We start from the raw sequence: 27135 nt of genomic DNA, 5'->3' as shown, positions 1-27135 counted from the left end.
GAAATTAATTGTTTGAATTAAAAGTCTGTCATGATTCCTTAAAAATTTAACAGGGAGCCAGTGCTGTTAGCATGATCCTTTTTTGGTGGATTTTCTAAATCTCTTCTATTTTCCTAAGTATCAGATTTATGCAGGAAAGTCTTTAGCTTACTGTGCCCATTTTTAAGGGTGTCTGACATTTAAGTTACACAATTTGGTTGTGATATAAATATCTGCCTTAAATATTTAATCTTTTGTATTCAAATAAAATTAAAAATAGCTAAGTCCACTTTCTCCAACACTTTCTGCTGACTTCCTGCCGTAGCAGGTGAAAGCGTAGCTTCCTCACTCCACTGTGAACTTATTTCCCTCCCCGTTTCCTCCATCTGTAACCCATTTTTTATTAAATCACTCATTGATATTTACATGATTATGACTATGCACATATTATTCACTGCTGAGTCATGTAGTGTTCTGACTGTGCCTCCTCCTTGTACATCTTTCATTGTTTTTCTTAAATATTTCTGAAACCTGAACACTTCTGCACTTCTCCCAGATAACCCCCCTTTTCCTAGCCCATGATAGCTCATAAAGCCAAATGCGACCATTAGCCCCCAGCTGGCCTCTTTGTTTTCACATCCTTCATTATTTTGTGTGTGGAATTAATTTTCTGACTATGTTCCTTTGCCTCTTTTTTAACAGCTATTCTTCCCCAAGTGTTGTAACATTTGTCACATGCCTATCAAAAATAATGTTTTATTTACTGAAACATGTGTTCTGTGTTTTTTCTTGAAGGAACTTTCCTTGGCCATTGGTTATCCTCCTCCAGGGTAGACTGTGTTTCCCTAGGCTGCCCTGAGCCTGTTTCCCTGGGAGCGCTCTCTGAACTCTTATGCGCCCACTCATGTTGGATCCCTGAGTCCTAGACTGTGCATTGCCTTCTGCCTTGTGTTACTCCCCAGTGGTGCTGGAGCACAGTTTCCGAGGAAAGGCTTATGGACACACATGTATAGAGATCTAGCCTCTCTCAAAACCCTTCCTTTGTTATAGAGTATAAAATTCTAGAGTGAAAACTAAATTTCATGGCTCTGAAGACATTTCTCTATTGTGTTTTCATTATACTGTTCTTGAAACTGTTGCCATTGTGTGATACATCATATGTAACCAATTTTTACATTGTTGAGCTTTTTAAGACCTTCTGTATTCCTGGGATTCTGAAATCCAGGAAGCTGTATAATACAGCTTCGTGGGGACCTTTTATTTTATTGCAGCCATTAAGTCTGCAGACTATCTCTTTTAGAGAATTGTCCTATATTCTCTGTTTTATTATTATTTTAGTATTCTTATGATTCAAATATTCGGCCTCTTAGACCAGTATTTCTGCATTGATCTTTAATTTCTTCCCCTCCTATTTTCCAATTTGTCTTTTGTTCTGCTTCTTAGAGATTCTTTGACTTTCTGCGCTAACCCTTCTATTGAATTTTTAAAATCTCCTTAAGGGTATTTTAAGATTTTTTGAAAAAGTTTTGCTCTTGAATTTTTACTGGTCCCAGAATTCCTTTTTCCTGTTGTTTTGATCTCTCACTGGAGGCTTCCCTGAGATGTGTGGTGGTCTTTGGCTTTCCCTGTTTGGAAGCAGGACCTTTGTTCACTGAGGGGTCTCATTGTGGGGATTTGGAGGTCAAGCCAGCTTTTCTTTTGGGGAAACTCAGTGTATTATATGAGGGTATTTTCTTTGCAATGGTTCAGTTTTCTTCCAAGGAGGACCTCCCAGTTTTCTGCCTGGGCAGTGCAAGCATGGCTGCTGGCTTTCCAGAAGCAGGGTTGGGAAGGAAGGCGCAGTTTCACTTTGTGTGTGCAATTTATTCCCATTTTCCAGGTTTTAGCCCTTGTAGTTCTGAGCCTAGAAACCCTCAGGTATAATATATCCAGAGAATACACATCCACATTCCTTCTAAGATGGGAAGAGCGGTGGACTTGGGGCTCTAAGCACAGATTTACAGTTGACCTTGCTGGCTTCTGTTGTGTATTTCACCCTGCCTTCCCAGGTACCATGTGCCTCTGATTTTGGAGCCTGGGTTGGGTTCTTCAAAACAAACAAGGTTGCTTGTTTCTGTTCAAGTCACTCCCTGTCAGCTCCAAAGTTGTGCTTCCGTGTCAGTTGCAACTCCTCTATCAGCTTTTCACCTTGCAGCATTGACTCAGAATGATCTGCCATCAATCCTGTCTCCTGGTCCTGTGTATAATGTTTGTTTTATGAATAATTCTAATGAGATTTCAGAAGGAAGAGAAAATAAATTTCTGGTCAATCCATCATATTTAATGATTTAACCCATATATAAGTATAAATCTAAGTTTAAATTCAACATAATTATGACATTAATTCAGGCAATTTCTATTTATACCTCCAATAAGTATATTACACTTTTCCACTCAGGCCTTGTGTAAGAATTCTGTTCAAACTCCATACATGCCATGTGGTCCCATTGCTGTGCAACATAGATGGAGCTGTTTTTTTTTTTTTTTTTTTTTTCTTTTATTATTATTATTATTATACTTTAGGTTTTATGGTACATGTGCACAATGTGCAGGTAAGTTACATATGTATACATGTGCCATGCTGGTGCGCTGCACCCACCAACTCGTCATCTAGCATTAGGTATATCTCCCAATGCTATCCCTCCCCCCTCCCCCCACCCCACAACAGTCCCCAGAGTGTGATGTTCCCCTTCCTGTGTCCATGTGTTCTCATTGTTCAATTCCCACCTATGAGTGAGAATATGCGGTGTTTGGTTTTTTGTTCTTGCGATAGTTTACTGAGAATGATGATTTCCAATTTCATCCATGTCCCTACAAAGGACGTGAACTCATCATTTTTTATGGCTGCATAGTATTCCATGGTGTATATGTGCCACATTTTCTTAATCCAGTCTATGATTTTTGGACATTTGGGTTGGTTCCAAGTCTTTGCTATTGTGAATAATGCGGCAATAAACATACGTGTGCATGTGTCTTTATAGCAGCATGATTTATAGTCCTTTGGGTATATACGCAGTAATGGGATGGCTGGGTCGAATGGAATTTCTAGTTCTAGATCCCTGAGGAATCGCCACACTGACTTCCACAAGGGTTGAACTAGTTTACAGTCCCACCAACAGTGTAAAAGTGTTCCTATTTCTCCACATCCTCTCCAGCACCTGTTGTTTCCTGACTTTTTAATGATTGCCATTCTAACTGGTGTGAGATGGTATCTCATTGTGGTTTTGATTTGCATTTCTCTGATAGCCAGTGATGGTGAGCATTTTTTCATGTGTTTTTTGGCTGCATAAATGTCTTCTTTTGAGAAGTGTCTGTTCATGTCCTTTGCCCACTTTTTGATGGGGTTGTTTGTTTTTTTCTTGTAAATTTGTTGGAGTTCATTGTAGATTCTGGATATTAGCCCTTTGTCAGATGAGTAGGTTGCGAAAATTTTCTCCCATTTTGTAGGTTGCCTGTTCACTCTGATGGTAGTTTCTTTTGCTGTGCAGAAGCTCTTGAGTTTAATTAGATCCCATTTGTCAATTTTGGCTTTTGTTGCCATTGCTTTTGGTGTTTTAGACATGAAGTCCTTGCCCATGCCTATGTCCTGAATGGTAATGCCTAGGTTTTCTTCTAGGATTTTTATGGTTTTAGGTCTAACATTTAAGTCTTTAATCCATCTTGAATTGATTTTTGTATAAGGTGTAAGGAAGGGATCCAGTTTCAGCTTTCTACATATGGCTAGCCAGTTTTCCCAGCACCATTTATTAAATAGGGAATCCTTTCCCCATTTCTTGTTTTTGTCAGGTTTGTCAAAGATCAGATACTTGTAGATATGTGGCATTATTTCTGACGGCTCTGTTCTGTTCCATTGATCTATATCTCTGTTTTGGTACCAGTACCATGCTGTTTTGGTTACTGTAGCCTTGTAGTATAGTTTGAAGTCAGGTAGTGTGATGCCTCCAGCTTTGTTCTTTTGGCTTAGGATTGACTTGGCGATGCGGGCTCTTTTTTGGTTCCATATGAACTTTAAAGTAGTTTTTTCCAATTCTGTGAAGAAAGTCATTGGTAGTTTGATGGGGATGGCATTGAATCTGTAAATTACCTTGGGAAGGATGGCCATTTTCATGATATTGATTCTTCCTACCCATGAGCATGGAATGTTCTTCCATTTGTTTGTATCCTCTTTTATTTCCTTGAGCAGTGGTTTGTAGTTCTCCTTGAAGAGGTCTTTCACATCCCTTGTAAGTTGGATTCCTAGGTATTTTATTCTCTTTGAAGCAATTGTGAATGGGAGTTCACTCATGATTTGGCTCTCTGTTTGTCTGTTATTGATGTATAAGAATGCTTGTGATTTTTGCACATTGATTTTGTATCCTGAGACTTTGCTGAAGTTGCTTATCAGCTTAAGGAGATTTTGGGCTGAGACAATGGGGTTTTCTAGATATACTATCATGTCATCTGCAAACAGGGACAATTTGACTTCCTCTTTTCCTAATTGAATACCCTTGATTTCCTTCTCCTGCCTAATTGCCCTGGCCAGAACTTCCAACACTATGTTGAATAGAAAAAAATTTAGAAGAATGTATAACTAGAATAACCAATACAGAGAAGTGCTTAAAGGAGCTGATGGAGCTGAAAACCAAGGCTCGAGAACTACGTGAAGAATGCAGAAGCCTCAGGAGCCGATGCGATCAAATGGAAGAAAGGGTATCAGCCCTGGAAGATGAAATGAATGAAATGAAGCGAGAAGGGAAGTTTAGAGAAAAAAGAATAAAAAGAAACTAGCAAAGCCTCCAAGAAATGTGGGACTATGTGAAAAGACCAAATCTACGTCTGATTGGTGTACCTGAAAGTGACGGGGAGAATGGAACCAAGTTGGAAAACACTCTGCAGGATATTATCCAGGAGAACTTCCCCAATCTAGCAAGGCAGGCCAACATTCAGATTCAGGAAATACAGAGAACGCCACAAAGATACTCCTCGAGAAGAGCAACTCCAAGACACATAATTGTCAGATTCACCAAAGTTGAAATGAAGGAAAAAATGTTAAGGGCAGCCAGAGAGAAAGGTCGGGTTACCATCAAAGGGAAGCCCATCAGACTAACTGCGGATCTCTCGGCAGAAACCCTACAAGCCAGAAGAGAGTGGGGACCAATATTCAACATTCTTAAAGAAAAGAATTTTCAACCCAGAATTTCATATCCTGCCAAACTAAGCTTCATAAGTGAAGGAGAAATAAAATACTTTACAGACAAGCAAATGCTGAGAGATTTTGTCACCACCAGGCCTGCCCTAAAAGAGCTCCTGAAGGAAGCGCTAAACATGGAAAGGCACAACCGGTACCAGCCACTGCAAAATCATACCGAAATGTAAAGAACATCGAGACTAGGAAGAGACTGCATCAACTAACGAGAAAAATATCCAGCTAACATCATAATGACAGGATCAAATTCACACATAACAATATTAACTTTAAATGTAAATGGACTAAATGCTCCAATTAAAAGACACAGACTGGCAAACTGGATAAAGACTCAAGACCCATCAGTGTGCTGTATTCAGGAAACCCATCTCACGTGCAGAGACACACATAGGCTCAAAATAAAAGGATGGAGGAAGATCTACCAAGCAAATGGAAAACAAAAAAAGGCAGGGGTTGCAATCCTAGTCTCTGATAAAACAGACTTTAAACCAACAAAGATCAAAAGAGACAAAGAAGGCCATTACATGATGGAGCTGTTTTTGTTAGTACACAAAGTGTTAGAAATTTTTAAGTTAGCTAAAAGTCATTAATTATTTTAAAAATATCTGAAAGATGTCTTGTAAAGAAATGGGGAGAGAAAAGTGATCTTGAGAGCTGGGCATGGTGGCTCACGCCTGTATCCCAGCACTTTGAGAGGCTGAGGCAGGCAGATCACTTGAGGCCAGGCATTTGAGACCAGCCTGGCCAACATGGTAAAACCTCATCTCTACTAAAAATACAAAAATTAGCCTGGCATGATGGCACATGCCTGTATTTCCAGCTACACAGGAGGCCAAGGCAGGAGAATTGGTTGAACTTGGGAGGTGGAGGTTGCAGTAAGCTGAGTTCAGGCCACTGCACTCCAGGGTGGGAAACACAGCAAGACTTCCTCAAAACACACACACACACACACACACACACACACACACACACACACACACCAATATATGTTCATTATATGAAATTTTAAATAGAACAAAATGGGGACAGGTATTACCTAAAGCTGTACCAACTAGTCTGTGTTTTGGTGCATTTTTTTTTTCTGTTCTTTTTATTCTCATATATGGATTTTTTCTCAGAATCGACTTTTGTTATCGCGTAGTATTATGCTGTATTACCCCTAATAGTGGTGACCTTAAGGGATACTTTCTTTCACTTTGAATGAAAGTATCTGAATGAGTCCATTTTTGTTTTTCATGCTATTTTTGTTTTTTTCAGGCAATAAAAGTATGTACATTGACATACATACACTGTTTTTTTTCTTTTTATTATTATTATTATTATTATTATTATACTTTAGGCTCTATGGTACATGTGCGCAATGTGCAGGTAAGTTACATATGTATACATGTGCCATGCTGGTGCGCTGCACCCACCAACTCGTCATCTAGCATTAGGTATATCTCCCAATGCTATCCCTCCCCCCTCCCCCCACCTCACAACAGTCCCCGAAGTGTGATGTTCCCCTTCCTGTGTCCATGTGTTCTCATTGTTCAATTCCCACCTATGAGTGAGAATATGCGGTGTTTGGTTTTTTGTTCTTGCGATAGTTTACTGAGAATGATGATTTCCAATTTCATCCATGTCCCTACAAAGGACGTGAACTCATCATTTTTTATGGCTGCATAGTATTCCATGGTGTATATGTGCCACATTTTCTTAATCCAGTCTATGATTTTTGGACATTTGGGTTGGTTCCAAGTCTTTGCTATTGTGAATAATGCCGCAATAAACATACGTGTGCATGTGTTTTTATAGCAGCATGATTTATAGTCCTTTGGGTATATACCCAGTAATGGGATGGCTGGGTCAAATGGAATTTCTAGTTCTAGATCCCTGAGGAATAGCCACACTGACTTCCACAAGGGTTGAACTAGTTTACAGTCCCACCAACAGTGTAAAAGTGTTCCTATTTCTGAACATCCTCTCCAGCACCTGTTGTTTCCTGACTTTTTAATGATTGCCATTCTAACTGGTGTGAGATGGTATCTCATTGTGGTTTTGATTTGCATTTCTCTGATGGCCAGTGATGGTGAGCATTTTTTCATGTGTTTTTTGGCTGCATAAATGTCTTCTTTTGAGAAGTGTCTGTTCATGTCCTTCGCCCACTTTTTGATGGGGTTGTTTGTTTTTTTCTTGTAAATTTGTTGGAGTTCATTGTAGATTCTGGATATTAGCCCTTTGTCAGATGAGTAGGTTGCAAAAATTTTCTCCCATTTTGTAGGCTGCCTGTTCACTCTGATGGTAGTTTCCTTTGCTGTGCAGAAGCTCTTGAGTTTAATTAGATCCCATTTGTCAATTTTGGCTTTTGTTGCCATTGCTTTTGGTGTTTTAGACATGAAGTCCTTGCCCATGCCTATGTCCTGAATGGTATTGCCTAGGTTTTCTTCTAGGGTTTTTACGGTTTTAGGTATAACGTTTAAGTCTTTAATCCATCTTGAATTGATTTTTGTATAAGGTGTAAGGAAGGGATCCAGTTTCAGCTTTCTACATATGGCTAGCCAGTTTTCCCAGCACCATTTATTAAATAGGGAATCCGAGCTGGTACCATTCCTTCTGAAACTATTCCAATCAATAGAAAAAGAGGGAATCCTCCCTAACTCATTTTATGAGGCCAGCATCATCCTGATACCAAAGCCTGGCAGAGACACAACAAAAAAAGAGAATTTTAGACCAATATCCTTGATGAACATTGATGCAAAAATCCTCAATAAAATACGGTCAAACAGAATCCAGCAGCACATCAAAAAGCTTATCCACCATGATCAAGTGAGCTTCATCCCTGGGATGCAAGGCTGGTTCAATATACGCAAATCAATAAATGTAATCCAGCATATAAACAGAACCAAAGACAAAAACCACATGATTATCTCAATAGATGCAGAAAAGGCCTTTGACAAAATTCAACAACCCTTCATGCTAAAAACTCTCAATAAATTAGGTATTGATGGGACGTATCTCAAAATAATAAGAGCTATTTATGACAAACCCACAGCCAATATCATACTGAATGGGCAAAAACTGGAAGCATTCCCTTTGAAAACTGGCACAAGACAGGGATGCCCTCTCTCACCACTTCTATTCAACATAGTGTTGGAAGTTCTGGCCAGGGCAATTAGGCAAGAGAAGGAAATCAAGGGTATTCAATTAGGAAAAGAGGAAGTCAAATTGTCCCTGTTTGCAGACGACATGATAGTATATCTAGAAAACCCCATTGTCTCAGCCCAAAATCTCCTTAAGCTGATAAACAACTTCAGCAAAGTCTCAGGATACAAAATCAATGCACAAAAATCACAAGCATTCTTATACATCAATAACAGACAAACAGAGAGCCAAATCATGAGTGAACTCCCATTCACAATTGCTTCAAAGAGAATCAAATACCTAGGAATCCAACTTACAAGGGATGTGAAGGACCTCTTCAAGGAGAACTACAAACCACTGCTCAAGGAAATAAAAGAGGATACAAACAAATGGAAGAACATTCCATGCTCATGGGTAGGAAGAATCAATATCATGAAAATGGCCATCCTTCCCAAGGTAATTTACAGATTCAATGCCATCCCCATCAAGTTACCAATGACTTTCTTCACAGAATTGGAAAAAACTACTTTAAAGTTCATATGGAACCAAAAAAGAGCCTGCATCACCAAGTCAATCCTAAGCCAAAAGAACAAAGCTGGAGGCATCACGCTACCTGACTTCAAACTATACTACAAGGCTACAGTAACCAAAACAGCATGGTACTGGTACCAAAACAGAGATATAGATCAATGGAACAGAACAGAGCCGTTAGAAATAACGCCACATATCTACAACTATCTGATCTTTGACATACACTGTTAATGTAAAGTATATACATTAATAGAATACCTTAAGAGACATAAGTCTTTAGCTAGAGTTAAAACATTTCTACCTTGAAGGAGAATTTGGCCCTTCAAATAGTGATATTGTTCAAAAACATCTGGGATTTTTGTTAAGAAGTAAGTGAATTTACAGTAAAAACATCTGAAACAAGCAAAATGGTGTTAGACTGTATGGATATTTCTGATTATTGGCTACAGGCAATTTTTAAATACTGTGTACTTTTATAAACAACCGCTAGATCTCCTCCCTACCCTGTCTTTCATGTACTTGTGGGAGACCCTGATGGAAGAGTGTGATAACATGATGCAGACAAGCATATCCCAATAGGAAGAAGGGAGGCTTATCTGAGTTATTTTTTTAAAAGCTAAAATAATTGGTGTTTTGTGGTTTTAAATAATGCCGTTGATCTCTTCAACCATTTGGTGACTAGGATTTGGTTACTGCCATTATTTTTAAGAAAGAGCTTTTTTTTTTTTTTTTTTTTTTTTTAAGATGGAGTCTTGCTCTGTCACGCAGGCTGGAATGTAGTGGCGTGATCTCGGCTCACTGCAACCTCTGCCTCCCAGGTTCAAGCAATTCTCTGTCTCAGCTTCCTGAGTAGCTGGGTTTACATGCACCCGCCACCACACCCGGCTAATTTAATTTTTGTATTTTTAGTAGAGACGGGGTTTCACTATCTTGGCCAGGCTGGTCTTGAACTCCGGGCCTCATGATCCACCCACCTCAGCCTCCCAAAGTGCTGGGATTACCGGAGTGAGCCACTGTGCCTGGCCAGGAAGAGCATTTTTTAAAACATAGATGAGGCAGTTTCCATACTGACTGTTGCACTCTTGACAAATGAATAGATACTTTTAAAGAGTTTTATACATAGTTTATTTTCTAGAGGGCTCAAAATGTTCACTGTCACCTCTCTGATAGCACTGCAGATAAATTTCACCAATTTGTAACTGTAGGAAGATTTATCTTCCAAATTGTAACTGATTTAAATAACCTGTCAAGCACTTATGGAACTCCTTAATTTCTCCCACATTCTGTGCTCAGCAGCTGCAGGTAGGAGAGGAAGGGTCCTCCCTCCCCTGGAGAGGCTTACTTTCTCACCAGGGGATGCTTTGCAGGCAATTGCTATCATGTAACACACGGTGAATTAGACTGACGAGTACACAAAACTGGAAATGTTTTGTGGTGTGGCTGCTGGCAGAGGCATCCCAGAAGGGAGAGGAGGTGAAGCTTGCCGGGATAAGGGGGAAAGAAATAGGTATTCCGGGCAGAGAGCAGCATGAGTGAGGCAGGACAGTGCCATGATGTGTGTCAAATTACTTACAGAATAAAATCAATCAACTTTTGAAATGAATGCAAAGTATTCTCGGAAGTTCTCATGTGAGTAATGTAATAGCAGTCTTATGTAAATATGAAGTGAGAGTTAAATTCCCGAAGTTGTTTTCCTCATCTGATTTTCAAATGTGAGAGAGTCTTAAAGTAGTACTTCTTCTATCTTCCCCCAAGGAAACAGGCCCAGAGAAACCTATGGCCCCTCAATTGTTTGGTCACTGAGCAGTCCTGGCACACAGAGTCTCTGACTCTAAAATGCTGATTCCATCACACTGTCACTTGAATGAGTATATTTAGGATTAGTAATTTAGTGAATGTAGTATTAGGTCTTTATTTACTGCAATAAAAATGCTGTTGTGCCAATATTATTTAATGTATGACATTTTGTTGTAGTTAATGCATAATAGAAATAGAAAATCTCAGCTGCTTTTTACTGCATAATAAAAAAACATGAAATCTTATTTTAAACTTTTCCCATTATTTATAAAGGGAATTCATAATAGAGGCTTGCCAGGTTTGATGATTGGTATCATAGCAAGGGCGGCATTTTATAACCCATTCCTCGAACATCATCTGTGGAAGTTAAGCACCTCCAATGAGTTTCCCATGGAGCTGCTCACAATACCACACTCAGGCAGGTCATGGGGTATAAGAAATACGTTAATGCTTTATTGTTTGACATTTTGACTAAGGAAAAAAGCCCAGACTTTTGTAGGTTCAGCCTACTGTGACATTTTTCTCTATCTTCCTTCTCCTTCAGATACCTTCATGGCATCTTGATAGAAAATACAGCTTATGTTCCACCATATTGCTAGATAACAGCACAGTCAGCCAGCCTGATCTTAGACACACATTAGAAAGGTGAGTAAAACAAGGCTGCCAAGGGCTGAGTGACAGACCCCCATATGCTAAAAGCATCCCAGCCATCCTCTGTCATTTCAGCCATTTGGTTGCCCTTTTCAGCAAGCAGTTTAAGAAATTGATGTCAATGATAAATGGATTTCCGGGGCCTAAATATGAATTTTCTGTTTCTCTTTTAACCTTAGATGCTGTGTGGTAGAAGGGAAAGCCAGATAGCAAATAAGCAATCCAAGAAAAAGAGTAGCTATTTATTTGATGCACTTATGTTATGACAGTGTTGAACCTAATGGGAAGGAGAGGTGCTTTTTATTGGATGTTTCTGGGAAAAATTACTTGTTGTTTATGGGCTACAGGCCTAAGACGATGGGTACTACTTTGGAAACTACTCTTGGAAGAAGGAACGGCTTGTCCTCCAGTGGTGCCATAGTATATCTGCATTTACATTTTCCCATCATGCATGAGCACTTCATAGGCCACAATCAGACATGCCTTTTCAAAACACCCTTAAACGATGGGTTCAAATTTATTTAAAAAGTCACAACAAAACCCAGTTCCATTGAGGTGTCCAGGGAACATTATTAACATCTCCTTAGATTATGAGTGTTGATTTTTGGGAAAACAGTTTGAGAACTACTACCTTAGCATGTTAATGTCCTTATCCCTAACTTAACTTTCCAGTCTATAAACATGACTAGCTTACAAGCTTGATTTTGTTTCTAATGTACTAGCTTTTTAAGCTAATTTGTCAGGAACTTCTACTTTAATTAAAAATGGTAAATTTACACTCATAATAATGTCACTTTCCTCTCTCCTGTATAACAATTATTGAGATCAAATTGTGTTTCAGCAGGAACTGGACTCCGCCTGTGTCTAAAGCCCTGAATTTTGGCCTCTATAGAGTCATCACTTAATGTTTGTATTCAGCCCTAAGTAAAAAGGCACTCTGTTTTGGCTAGAGTCCCTGGTTTCTTCTGATTTCAAAAGATTCTGATGTTTCAGTATGCAATTCAAAAGTAGCTTTTAAGCTTCACCTTGCTCAAACAAGTAGAGGTTCTGCTTTTTCTTCCAGCATAGTCTAATTCTTACAAGTTGTTTTAAAATAGAATTTTTTTTCTTTTTTAGAGACGGGGTTTTGCTGTGTTGGCCAGGCTGGTTTCAAACTCCTGGTCTCAAGCAATCCACCCAACTCAGCCTCCCAAAGTGCTATGGTTACAGGCATGAGCTACCATGCCTGGCCTAGAAGTCTATTTTTGAAATACAATTAGTTTTAATTTGCTCTCAAATTTTAGAAGGGATCATTTTGTATATTTACTTTTATGAAATAAAGATTTACTGAGCAAATTAATACAGCAAATTGGCTTTTAGAAAGATTTTGAAAAATGTTTTCCATGGTTAGGAGTCCATTGTACTCAAAGGGATGAGTGAGCCATATTAGAATCCCTTATACATGTTTCTTCAAAATGTATGTCTGCAAACACATGCATCTTCCCAGCTCCACATTCCCTCCATCTCTGGGCACTCACAAGCCTTTTAGAAAAATGGTTAAGTATGTGAGGCATCATTATATGGATAAAAGCATCCCAGATGATTCTGACCTTAACCCTAACTCAGTCATTCCCAAACTTTGCCGCACATTGGAATCACCTGGGGAACTTTACGGACAACCCTGATGCCCAAATCATACCCAATGCCAATTAAATCAGAATGTCTCCAGCTGGTGGTGAGGCTGTTTTTAAAGCTCCTCGGGTGGTCCAGTGTGCAGCAAACATAGGGGCCACTGCTTCCTTTGTGTGGAGGAGTGATGGTTCTAACGTATAAATTACACGTTTTCCCTGTCATTTGCTCTTCTTTCTACTCATAGGGCCTTTCGTCTGTGCAAGTCATTTCTATGTATGTGTGCATATGCTTAAATTTAAACCATACCATAGTGTTTTGTGAACTCCTGCAGTTCACAAAAGCACTATGTGGGGACCTTGGGCAAGTCAGTTTGAAGCCTTGGTTCTGTTATTTGTAAAATGGGTGGTTCATGGAGTGTCATGTAAGGTTCAGTGGCCTTTTCAGCATGTAACTTCAAATTCTGTGATTTTGAAATCAATTTGGAGATGAAACTGTTTGAGGCACTACAGAAATATCCATCTTAGATGCTAATAATGCTGTAAGGTCTACTTTTTACAACTCAAATTTGCCTTCTCAAATTATTCTGAGCCTCATTTCAAATGCTGAGGGCAAATGGAAGCACAGAACTTATCCAAGAGAAGCCCCTGTTTGCTGACACACAACATTTGAGGATGACTTACGACCACAGTAACATACATTTGAAGAGTTGTATTTGTTCACTAATATTTTGTTTAAACAAATGTGGAAATACCTGTCATGAATATTGTATGATGCGGTGTTATGCTTTTTAGTGCTGCTTATTTCAGGATAGATACAAGTGTCATCAATTTTCGTGTGCATTATGTTTACAAATAAATTTTCTGTTAATAATTATGCAGAAGTGATTTTAAATTACTTTATTTGGTATAAAGCACAATCATTATGTGCTTTTAGGGAAATAATGATAAATGGGTGAGTAGGCAATGGTGAACTAAATCAGCTGAAATGCAGGGCCTAGCCACTTAAAAAGCAAAACACTACTATATGGCCTAAATGTAAGCATATGTACACATAGATGTAAGTGACTTGCACAGGGTGAAAGGTTCTGTGGGCAGAAGAGCAAATGACAGGGAAAATATGTAATTATTTATATATAATAACCATCAGCAGAAACATCTTCTAGCAGCATATTGCCTAGCATTTTGGTTCTCCTATTTTCACTATAAAGCCAGAGAGCTAAAACAAAAGAGAAGTGCTCATATGGTACTGTTTTGAACAAGAGGATTTCAGGGCCACTGAGAGAATTCCCTCCTCCCCCTTTTAAAAACATGTATTCAGGCCTAACCAATGATAAAATCAGTTCTTACAAATATATTTTTTTCCCTCCACAGTGTGGCTTTGGCAATATATTATGACATAAAGCACAGGTGAGCTCTTTGAAAACCTGCCTTGTTACTCCAGCTCATCACTTTGTATAATATGAAACATGCTGTTAGGTCATAACTATAGACATAAGCTGTAGAGTGCTTATTTTATGGTATTAAAGTGAATCATTTGTGGGTTTTTTGGTCTGTAAGACTCTTTTAACTCTTAAATTATTGAGGGTCCCGAAGTGTATTTGTTTATGTCTTGTTTGCAATTTATTGTAAAGAAGAAATAAAAAGATAAACTAGCCTCATGCAAATATATAGTAGGAAAAATGTGTATTTTTAAAGCTTTCAGGTAATTGTGGGTATTCTTTAACCACACCAAAACTTCACAAGTGCTGATTTATTAAAATAGTTATAATGGGATTGTACATATCAATGAATTAATTCCACTAATACTCACTGATCTTTCTTGTACCATAAATGGATCTCTCCACTTACTGGCTTTTATAATATTATGCATTGGCTATTTGGAAAATATTAATTCATGTTCATTGATAGTGTCAAAAACTCACCTTCATTAGTATCACCATGATTATAAAAATGTCTTCAAATATTGAGATGCTGTCAAGCTCACGTAGTAGGTATGAGTTTCCAAGTCCTGATTTTTAGCTTTAAAGCTTTAGCTTTATTATAGACAACAAATACTTGTTATTTTCCTTGAAATGACAGACTCATTTGACTTCTTTTTGAGAATGACAGTCAGTCATACTTTCAGATAGAAATGGTGTTCTGTGAAAAATTGGCTTGTTCAGCTCACAATTAAATCACAAGTGCTTTTCTTTAACATACTTCAGTATGCAGAAGTGGTTTATGTGAACTTCCTACTTTATCGGGGGAACCAGCCCCCAATATTTCAACATAGGTTCTTTTCTATTTTCTCTAAGTGTCAGCCAATCCGAGAAATAAAGAAAAAGAGTACAAAGAGAGGAATTTTACAGCTGGGCCTCTGGGGGTGTCATCACATATTGGTAGGAGCGTGATGACCACCCCGAGCCACAAAACCAGCAAGTTTTTATTAGGGATTTTAAAAGAGGAGAGGGTGTACGAACAGGGAGTAGGTCACAAGGATCACACGCTTCAAAAGGCAATAAAGATCACAAGGTGAAGGCAAAATTAGAATTACTGATGAGGGTCTATATCCCACTGTGCACGCATTGTCTTGATAACCATCTTAACAGGAAACAGGGTTCAAGAACAGAGAACCGGTCTGACTAGAATTTACCAGGCTGGAATCTCCCAATCCTAGTAAGCCTGAGGGCACTGCAGGAGACCAGCGCATATTTCAGTCCTTATCTCAACCGCATAAGACAGACACTCCCAGAGTGGCCGTCTATAGACCTCCCCCCAGGAATGCATTTCTTCCCCAGGGTTATTCCTTGCTGGGAAAAGAATTCAGTGATATTTCTCCTACTCACACATCCATTCATAGGATTTCTGCAAGAAGAAAAATATGGCTGTATTCTGCCCAACCCCACAGGCAGTCAGACCTTATGGTTATCTTCCCTTGTTCCCTTAAATCATTGTTATTCTGTTCTTTTTCAAGGTGCACTGATTTCATATTGTTCAAACACATGTTTACAGTCAATTTGTACAATAGTGGTCCTGAGGTGACATACATTGTCAGCTTATGGTGATAACGGGATTAAGAGATTGAAGTAAAGACAGGCATAAGAAATTATGAGTATAATTAGAGAAGTGATAAATGTCCATAAAGTCTTTACAATTTATGTTCAGAGATTGCAGAAAAGACAGGCATAAGAAATTATAAAAGTATTAATTTTGGGAACTGATAAATGTCCATGAAATCTTCACAATTTCTGTTCTTCTGCCTCGGCTCCAGCTGGTCCCTCTGTTCGGGGTCCCTGACTTCCTGCAACACTACTTAGAATACTAAAAAGAGAGTTCAGGACTTAATAACGCCATTAATTTTTACTGTTTCACCAAGGATATTCTTAAGTGAAGCAGGATACTTTAATAAAAACTGCAAGGGACAGTGAAGAGTGTAATGAATACTAGTATAATTTGGTACCACAGCCGTTATTCTTACTGAGAAGAAGTTTTACCCACTTTTGCTTTTATACAGTCATTACAAGTGTTGAACAGTGAAAAAGCAAGAAATGTCTTAATACTTTTAGAAAGTAATAAATTATTCTTATGTTTTATTTTCAATCAGCTTCTCAGGTTGAATTAGTATTCTTATAAGAACATTTTGGGCCATAGGTGGTGGTTGACACCTGTAATCCCTGCACTTTGGGAGGCCAAGGGGGGAGAATTACTTGGGACCAGGAGTTTGAGACTATCCTGAGTAAGGTGGCAAGACCCCATCTATACTAAAAAAGAATTAAAAATTAGCTGAGCATGGTGGTGTGCACATTTCATTCCAGCTACAGGGGAGGCTGAGGCAGGAGGATCGCTTGAGCCCAGGGAGTCAAGCCTGCAGTGAGCCATGTTTGTACCACTGTGCTCCATTCTGGGTGAAAGAACAAAATCCTGTCTCAAAAAGAAAAAAGAACTTTTGACATTATGGGCCTCCTAGGGAATCTCAGGGGTCCACAAACCACATTTGGAGAACCACTGGTTTCCTAAATGAGCACACAATGTGTTATTTTTTTAAAGTTCATTAAAGACTGGCCTCTTTTAAAATAAAAAGGCAATTAAGTTTGTAACTCAAACTACTTAAACAAATATGATAAACATATAATAAAGGAAGATTTGGGAAATCTGAATCTCATTCACATTTATTAAAAGTTATAAGAAGTTTATTGCCAACCACTACTGCTTTATAAAATGTCCTTGTGTTCCAACATGAGGTTAGAGGAGTGAAAATAGATATAGTTTATTACCATTGCCTGTTAGTGGTGGGGGTCAATATTTAAAGGCAAGTCTGGCTCGTAAATGTAGAAAAGACTTCACAGTTCAGGACATAATGTGCTGAAGAAAAACAGGTCAAGAAACCCTCTGAAGGCCAGGATCCAGGAGAAAAATTTGCAAAAACTCTTTTGATGAACAAATTTTACCAAAGCAAACAAGAGGTATCTTTCTCCACCCTCCATGCCCTACTCCCAAGCAGATATTTTACTAAGATATTAACAGTTCCCGAATTAATTTCTTAAATGCACATTCTTATTTTATAGCTATGCAAATAGATCTCTGGCTATTTTTGAAGAGCCAATACATCCACTTTCAGTAAGTGTCGCTTTCTTTGAGGTTCTATTTTTGTCTCATAGAGTTGTATTTAGTTCATGCTGAAGTCAGACTCACCTACCTTTAAGTCTTCCCTCTGTTGTGTCTAATCATCTTATATAAGGAGTGTTGTCAAGTGGGCATGCTGGAGTAAGAGCTGACTTGCAGCTTTGTTTAATTAGTGCACTAACGGGAGTAAATATACCATCCAAATAACAAACTGTGTCATTTAAAAAAATAATTTTCTATAGCAGCAAACAATATAAATATTTGTAAATAGTCCTAACAAATATGCACAATCTCTGTGAATAGAATTAGAAAACAATTTAAATTTAAATTAGTTTAAATGCTATAAAAATTTAAAAACTTCTTTTTTCAGATATATGATAATCACAGGGCCACCTTAGGGCCTATGTTTACAGAAAACCAAAAATATTTTAAGATCCTGCTGTTTATATTTTTAAAATAAAAAGACATTTTATCCCATCAAAATTGTTGTAAGAGACACATGGGCACAAATGTGAACACTGCCGTCTTAAGAGTCTTAAAAAGTTTCCTTGAGTGGATATTTATATTGCCTTTTTTCTTCTTTCAGCAAGAGAAGTTTCCAGGGAAATCCTTCAAGCATGATCCCAAACGCAACTGTATTTTCAGATATTTCTGTACTCTTTTTCAAGTCATAAAACTAACAGCTCCATGTGCAATCATAGCTTTGGTAAGATTTTTTTTATCTATAAAGCATCTTTAACAACTGGTCTCCTACACAGCGTATGGCCATGTTTCTAACTAAAAGTAGATTCCTGAAATTATCATCAGATCTTTTAAGAGAAACCTGTGCAAGCCGCTAAATACACATATTTGAGTTGAATCATCATTATGGTTTAAAGTGATGCCATTGCTTTTCTTATCTCAGAATAATTGCTATTAAAGGCAGCAGGAGAGATTTCTGGTTTCTCCCTCAACAGATTCCAATGTAGGTCTAAGCTGAGTCCCAGGCCATATTCCCCGGGCACTTCTGATGCATGCTGTGACTGGGAGCTGCTGCTCTGAATGCTTTGTTGTTCCTGCTGACCTCTTGTATCTGCTCCAGAAATTGCCCAGGAACATGGTACCAGTAAGACCTGGACACAGGCTTTGCTAGATATGCTAAGCCGCAGCTGTGTCCTTACCTCTACATCGTTCTCACAGAATTCCTGTGGTGAGACTCATTCTGAATATGAAGTCTTCTTCAGATGGCTGGGATTGGTTTACCCCTCCCCACACTAACCTGTAGAGGAATGTCAACCATGCAGCCAGGAGAGAAAAGATACTTAGAACAGTAACCTTTCCTTTAGCATCTGGCTAGAGCTTAGAAGAGAAGGCTTCTTCTAGGCACCTGCATAGAAATCCCTCTGTGGGCATTGGATCAGGTGGAGGCCTCTTCATGGAGCTGCAGGCCGTTTGGAATGCTCAGCACATGCGGGCAGGAAGCAGGAGTGGAACTTCCAGCTGGAGAGAGAGAGAGAGCTGATGCTGGAGGGAAAGCTTGATTGGAAGAAGGGGGAGTTCACTGCAGACAGGCTAAATTTGGTGTGCCTGTAAGATAGCAGAGTGGCCGTGTACAGTCAATATTTGTATCTATGGGACTGGAGCATGAATCTGAACTGGAAATAAGGAATGAGGAGTAAGAGTACCTGCTCAAGTCTGGGCACAGTGGCTCACACCTGTAATCCCAGCACTTTGGGAGGCTGAGGCAGGCGGATCACCTGAGGTCAGGAGTTTGAGAGCAGCCTGACCAACATGGTGAAACCCTGTCTCTACTAAAAAATACAAAAAATTAGCTGGGTTTCGTGGTTGGCGCCTGTAATCCCAGCTATTCAGGAGGCTGAGGCAAGAGAATCACTTGAACCCGGGAGGTGGAGGTTGCAGTAAGCTGAGATCACACCACTGCACTTCAGCCTGGGCAACAAGAGTGAAACTCTGAAAAAAAAGAGAGTAGCTGCTCAAATGCAGAGAAAGTGTTTAGACTGAAAGTGGAGAAGCCGGGCATGGTGGGACACACCTATAGTCCCCATCTGCTCGGGAGGCTGAGGCAGGAGAATCACTTGAGATCAGGAGTTTGTGTCCAGCCTGGGCAGCGTAGCAAGTCCCCATCTCCAAAAAGGAAAAGAAAGGAAGGTGGACAGAAGATAGCTGTGTAAGAACAACCAGCATGTAAGGGACAAGCCCCCAGTAAAGTGGCTAGAGTGGGAGGAGGAAGAGCAGGAGAGGATAATAAAAGAAGAACAAACGGTTCAAGATAGGAAAGGCTGTGGTCACAGTGCTAAATGCTGCCAAGAAGTTGTCCGTTCCATAAACACCCCCTGAATGCCGACCCTGTCCCACTCTTCTAAGTGCTGGGGTAGAAAAGAGGACAGGTTGAACACAGTCCTTGTCTTATGTGCTCATGTTGTAATGAGGAAAGCATTTTTTTAGGTTATGGAAAATAGCAAAACCATAAAGCAGGATAAAGACAGAGTGGTGGGAGGGGCTCACTATTTCAGATAGGATGATCAGGAAGAGCCTCTGTAGAGAGGTCACATTTGAACAGTGACCTGACTATAAAGCAAGGACAATAAGAAGTGCTGGCATGACAGGATGTAGGATGAGTGCTGAGACTGAGACAGGAACACATTTCATGTGTATTCAAGGAACAACAGGGGACCCACGTGGTGAGAGGAATGAAGGAAAGAATGGAAGAGATGAGGCCGCAGAGGCAGTGTGACAGCTCACAGAGCCCTTTGGCTTGCAGGCCATGGGAAGGAGTTCAACCAGTTTGATGGGGGCACTCATGGTAGATCTTGAGCAGGGGAGTGCAGTGTTCTTAATTGAAGAGGTTATGGCGACTGCTTTGGGGAGAGTAGACCACAGTTGGGAGGAAGGTTGGGGCAGAGAAGAGGACCAAGAAGCAACTAGGGTGATATAGGTGAGCCATGACACATGGCGGCTCAGAATCTGAAGCAGACAGCCTACCAGTGAAGGCAGGCATAGAGGGATTGCACACAGATTGGAACAGAGTAACTCACATGTAAGTATTAGTCCCCAGGGGCTAGGCTAATGGCAATTCCCTGGACAAGATTAGGGCCAGCTTGGGGAGTGGAGCCTTGGGGTGAAGGGCTCTGGTTTGTAGGTGTCAAGACTCTGAGGACCTTGGCAAGAGGAGTCTCAGGTGAGTGATGGGGATGGGTGAGGTGGGTTAAGGAGATGGGAGGTGAGGAGCTGGCAACATGGCCTGATGCTGTGAGCAAATGAGAGGATGCCTCTGGGGAGCTGTGGGGAGCAGGATGGGAACAGGAAACACGTTCGTATTGGGGGAAATCTCTGGCAGAGAGGGAGAAAGGCTTCAAGAAGAGGTGATTTGGGGAACAGTGTTCTGCAAAAGTGGGATGGGATCCACCGTGCTGATAGAAGAGTTGGTGTTAAAAAGGGAACTTTCTCACTAACCCAGGAGGGCAAGTGGTTTCAGTGAGTGTCAGCAGGTCCAGCTTACCAGTAAAGGTGACAGGAAGTTGAGGGCTTGCCAATGCTGTTTAAATGCTCTCTAGTGAGTGCTGTGGAGTTGAACCCTGGGAGGGAGGGTCATTCCTAGGATCCTTGATAGTGCAGAGTTAGGGGGAAAGGGAGCAGAATCTCTCATAAGAACATATCATGTTCAAGAGCTATTTGATTTTGAAAACACAGTTGAGTTTGGAGAACATTGCCAGATCTGAGCCGCCAATCTGATAACCTTCAGACAATAAATGAACTCTCTTAAAATGAACTGTTTTCCTTTGGTCTTGATACAAAGATGTCAAGTAGTGTAGAGACATACTCTTCTGCAGAGCACCCTCTGGGATAGCAATGCCTCACTGCTCACCACTGTAACCTTCACTCAGCTGGTCCCTCACCCAGTTCTTTATAGGATAGAGATTGGATAGATAGAAAATACTTTCTGAGATTGTCTCACAAACCGCTTGTCAGGTTGAGAGGAACCCCAGGAATACAGAGGCTGACAGCTGTCTCTGCCTAAAATCCAACCGAATTGACTGAATGCAGATACTGTAGAACAAGAAATGAGTTTTCATGAAGAGATTGTGGAGATGTAGAACATAGGGGCTGTGAGCAGGACCCTCCTTTTATACTCATGCATTCCTTATCAAGCACTGAATACGGAGATTATTTCTCAGCCACAGAGACCTGTGCTTGTCATGCTGTCTGCACGGCAGGCATTGGGAAGTGAGCTTGATCTGCTGCAGTTCTTCAGCTGGTGTCCCAAGAGCGAGTTAGTTATTGTGAAAAGGAGAAGACAGCAGTGTTCTCAGTATCACTTGAGTGTTACATATTCAAGCATGGCACACCTGTAAAATTCCTATTTACCTGCCAGCCAGGTGTAACGCTGCACACAGACGGCACTGGAGTGTTTCCTGAACAACCTTAATCTGCACTGGGTCTGAGTTTGTGCTGCCTTTCATGAGGGTAAAGGTGCTAATGGTGCCTCTCTTCATGCCCACAGGGATGTCCAGTCATCCCTGTGACTGAAATTGGGCTGGAAATGTCTATAGGCAGAGTAGGCTGCAGAGGTATCTGACTACGATTGTGATTTGGCCTCTTGCTTTGTCTGAGCAAAGTCTCTGCAGAACATAAGAATAAAAGGCACTTACTTTCTGGTCAAAACCAGAAGAAATCTTTCATTTTTAAATGTTCGTATCACCACACTTAAACTGAACTGAAATCAAAGGGCAGTGCTCTGTTTTGCAGGTGTACATCGAACGACTTCTAACTAGTGCTAACATCGATCTTTGTCCTACTATTGGAAAAAGATTGTCCTCGGAGCCATGCTTCTTGCCTCCAAGGTTTGGAGAAATCGTGGTCTGTGGAGTGTGGATGACAGCCAGAATCCCAAGGACACTGCAGTTGAGAACATGTGAGTTTGTAAACTTTTGGCGAACTGTGTGACCAATTTCCATACCTCATTTGCTCTACAAGTTAACACTGTAAAAAATATCTTTATAGGTTTCATTGTGCAGATAAAGGAAATAGGCATAAGACCACAGACTTCTCTCTATCCAGCTTTAGTATAACAGTTTATATTTTTTGGCATTCATGGGTAGGTCTTGATGTGTTATTATTGTAATAACCTCCTGGATAAACTGAAAAGTATTTTTCTGATTGTTTTTTGGCAAACCTCTTACAAGTGTACTATCAGAATGACACAGTACAATAAATATCTTTATAGCTGTTTAGAAGCTATCTGCCAGTTTCAGCCCCTTTTTAAGGGGCAAACATTTGGCCTTTGAAATAATTGGCCACTGTTAAGGTCTTAAGGACTCTGGACTATGGAGAAGTTATAGCTTCAACCTAAGTCACCCATTGTGTAGTTGACTTTGCTGGTCCTTTCCTCCCCATTTTATCCGAAGATCTGTTTTTATAGGAACCTTGAGATATGAAGTTAAATAGCCACAGATTCCTGTGCCCTGGCCCCTCCCCATTGGGAGTGTTGCATGTGTTTGGAAATTAGCGTGATGAGTTAGAAGCTCCAACATTCGCCTCCCGCGGTGTGAGAAGCATTTCTGGGGCATCTCTCCATGCCCACCACACTCACAAAGCTCCATGGGTACATCCGCGGCAGCATGCTGGGGTCTGGAGATGCCCATGACAGTGTGAGCAGCCTTGCGGAGTCATGGGGTTCCTCCCAGATGTACCAACATGACACTGAAACACAACTTCACCAGGGCTCCCTTCCAATCCAGCCTCATGACTGCTGTGAAGGGAAGGGCCCTGGAGCTGGCAGGCAGGGTGAGCAGGGAGGCATTTCCAGCAGAGCCTTCCTGGGTGCCCGCTCAACAGTGAGGACAGCTGTGCAGGCTGCATCTGTGCAAGACAAGGGAGCAGCCCTTGTTCACATTGAGCAGCAGCAGCAGGCCAAGATCATTCCAGGCATGGGATGAGTTGGTTTTGTGACCTTTGTCCATGACTCCAGATAATACTGTCATTCTGAATCACCTCAGTGTATGTCTGCAATTGAAGATATAGAGTCTATTGTAGGTATACCTCAGTGTATATATATCTACATTTAAAAATGACCCCTTTGCGGCTGAGCTCAGTGGCTCATGCCTGTTATCCCAGCACTTCAGGAGGCTGAGGTGAGTGGATTGCTTGAGCTCAGGAGTTGAAGACCTGCTGGGTAACACAGTGAACCCTGTCCGTACAAATTTTTTTTTTTAAAAATTGGCTTGGCATGGCGGCAGGCAGCTGTAGTAGTCCTAGCTACCTGGGAGTCTGAGGTGGGAGAATTGCCTGAGCCTGGGAAGTTGAGGCTGTAGTGAACTGTGATCACATCACTGCACTCCAGCCCTGGGTGATGGAGCCAGACCCTGTCTCAAAAAGAAAAACAAAAATCTATTTTTGCCACCACTTTGCTAATAGTGTAAACCAAGTGATCATGGTGATATTTCTGGTAGCAATTTTAGCAAAGAGTGCGACAGCAAATGAATTTGAAACTAGCAGAAATACTTTGGACATTGCAAACACTAAACTGGCCGTGATCATAGTCATCCATTTGTAAACTGGTTCCTCAAAGAAAGCAAGATTTGTGACTGCCCAACTTCTTGCCTGCTGCCTAGCCAGTGCTGATTTATTAAGACAGGGGAATTGCAATAGAGAAAGAGTTTAGTTCATGCAGAGGCAGCTGTACGGGAGACCAGAGTTTTACTATTACTCAAATTAGTCTCTCTGAAAACTCTGGGATGGTTTTTTAAAGAATAATTTGGTGGGTAGGGAGTCAGAACGTGGTGAGTGCTGATTGATCAGATCAGAGATGGAATCATAGAGAGTTGAAGCTGTCCTCCTGCACTGAGTTGGCTCCTGGGTGGGGGCCACAAAACCAGATGAGCCAAGTTTATTGACTGGAGTGGTGCCACCTTATCCCAGTACAGGGCCTGCAAAATATCTCAAGCACTGATCTTAGGTTTTATAATAGTGATATTATTCCCAGGAAAAATATGGGAAGGTTCAGACTCTTGCAGCCTTCAGCCACATGACTTCTAAACCATAATTCCTAATCTTGTGGCTAATATGTTAGTCCTGGAAAGGCAGACTAGTCCCCAGGCAGGAAGTGGGTTTGTTTTGGGAAAGGGCTGCTACTGTCTTTGTTTCAAAATTAAACTATAAACTAAGTTCATCCTAAAGTTAGTTTGGCCTCTGCATAGGAATGAACAAGGACAGCTTGGAGGTTAGAAGCAAGATGAAGTCAGTTAGATCAGCTCTCTTTCACTGTCATGATTTTCTTAGTTACAGTTTTTGCAAAGGCGGCTTCAAATTTGTAATCATAAACACTTAGTTCTACCATCAAGGCAGCTGAATTGTTCTCAAAACCTGCAGCTCAGCTGGCTGGGGCTCTGAGTTCTAGTCACCAGATCAGAGAGCATGCAGGGATATGTGCAGGTTTCCACAGAAGTGAGCTCCAGGAGCAGTGGGGCAGAGCCCAGCTCCAAGACGACCAGTTCCAAAGAGTGCTGTTGGTGTGTGAGTGGTGAAACACCAGGAGCTATGCTCCGAAAAGGCTGCTTCTGTTTATGATCTTAGGAATTTGAAAAGCATTACATCAAAGTGTTTATAGACATTTTTTTCAGCCCCCTGCTGTTGACTGTTTGCAATGGTCCCATTTTGAGTGTAAATGTAATAGTTAAAAAATTGATGTCGATCAGATTTTTCTTAAAACTTTCCAATATCCTAACATGGCACATGTATACATATGTAACAAACCTGCACATTGTGCACATGTACCCTAAAACTTAAAGTATAATAATAATAAAATAAAAAAAAACTTTCCAATATCTGTGTGTCTCCCTAGAATATATTTCCTTTCTAAAGAGTAAGTTAAACTAAGTAGCTGCTATTTGGAAAATTTGCTGTGTCTGTAAAGGGTATGCTATTCAATCATCTAGCCATTTAAAAGAAACCACAAAGCCCAGAAGATGCATATTCTATACACAGAATGCTTTTCTTCAGGATTAAATTTCTATTAATATGTTAATTCTGTGAAGTACTGTATTTCTACATGGTTACAATGTACTAGTGGAGAAAATAAAAAGGGATCGTGAAGTGCCTTTAATTCCTGTCATAAGTCTTGTCCTGATTAGCTATCTATTCATATATTATTTGAATTATATATTTATAATTTGAATTATATATATATAATTCAAATATATATATTGAAATTTCTATGGACTTATGGACATTTGAACAGAAAATTAATTTTGGAAGTAGGTTCAGCTGGGTTTTAAGTTCAGCAAATGAGATCACCTCATCTTGGCTCATGGTCTAACTGCCCCCCTTACAGAAGAACATCAAGCATTTGTTGACTTAGCCAGTGGGTAAAATATTAAAACTTTCAAACCAAGAAACCAAATATATTGTTCAGATAGTGATCATTTTTAAGCAATTAACTCATTACAGGGGTTACTCTGAAAGCAGCCAGATTTACTCCAACTGTGTACCTATTAATTTAGCCTTGGTGAGGGCGGCTGGATGACCGTGTGGCAGAGGACGGCTCCCAGCCCTTTAGTCTCCCACTCCATTCAACTCCCCCACATCCCATTCTGGCCAGGGGTGACAGATGCTGAGCACTTCAGGGTTGCATTCCTAACTCAGGAGCAACACTGCGTGTGTAAGACCAGGGCCCTACTACAAATCACATCATAAAATGGGTTTAGTCTAGCCAAAATGTCTCTCCTTGATTTTTCTGCCTTTCAAACTTTAAAGAATATCCTTGCCCTGTCATAGTGGCAGTTTCAACTCTTCATAATACTAAGGTGAGCAGAAACTTGCGTTATGCCCCCTTGACATAGCCTTGTGGGCTGGAGCAGAGGGAAGGGGATTCTTTTTGCCGTGGAATGTAGCTTGCTTATGTATTTATTTGGGATGAATCCTTCTTGTAGCCTTAGAGTTTTTCCTCCTCTGAGATAATAGGGTGGCTCTCCATGGGTCCGTTTGTTGCCGTGGTGATGCACCCAGTCCTCTTGTTGGTGCTTCTCTACTTCAGTAAGCCCCTTCCTGTTATCATCCTGGTAAAATTGCCTGGAGGTCCTAAAGAGCTAATAAATGGCACCCATCGTTCCTGTCATGTGATTGCTATTGCGGGGCTCATGAGTGAGCATGGAGTTTGAGTTGTGCAGCTACCCTAAGGGAACTCTGAAGAATGAGCCCCGAGTCAGCAGCAGGAGTGCAGAGGAGGCTCCCACCTTTCCCTCATCCCAAACTTGGGGTGCTGGGATGCAGAAGAGCCCCAAGCAGCTGTGTCTTGTTTGGACATTAGTGTAGGGACCCGATCAGGCAGCCTTTATTTGTTTCTAAATAGAATTTAGAGCATCCTAGTAGCTCAGAATGATATTTTAAAAGATAACCCACTTGACTAGAATTGTCCTATGTTGGTTTTATTGTGTTTCTCCTCCCCCAGGAGCAAGATGGAGAAGTGTTTCTTGGAGCTACTTGAGTTTAATATTCATGTATCTGCCAGTGTTTATGCAAAATATTACTTCGACCTGCGTGCCTTGGCAAATGACCATGACCTGTATTTTCTATTTAGTTTTCTTCACAAAGATAAAGCCCAGAAACTGGAGGTAAGGATGT

The 27135-nt window shown here is 40.5% G+C and overlaps 1 protein-coding gene across 1 annotated transcript in view; it reads left to right on the top strand.

Moving 5' to 3' along the window:
* The window catches only part of LOC129015245 (putative cyclin-Y-like protein 3), a 53454-nt gene that overhangs the window by 4447 nt on the left and 21872 nt on the right, over positions 1-27135 (top strand). Inside the window, 6 exon segments of the mRNA XM_054452870.2 lie at positions 11199-11299; positions 17460-17511; positions 18104-18223; positions 22264-22312; positions 22315-22429; positions 26963-27125. Coding sequence (XP_054308845.2) covers positions 11199-11299; positions 17460-17511; positions 18104-18223; positions 22264-22312; positions 22315-22429; positions 26963-27125 — 600 coding nt within the window.

This window comes from Pongo pygmaeus, chromosome 18 (genome assembly GCF_028885625.2).
Source record: "Pongo pygmaeus isolate AG05252 chromosome 18, NHGRI_mPonPyg2-v2.0_pri, whole genome shotgun sequence".
Lineage (NCBI taxonomy): Eukaryota > Metazoa > Chordata > Mammalia > Primates > Hominidae > Pongo > Pongo pygmaeus.
Note: the sequence above shows the minus strand (reverse complement) of the source record. Positions and strands in the feature narration are given on the sequence as shown.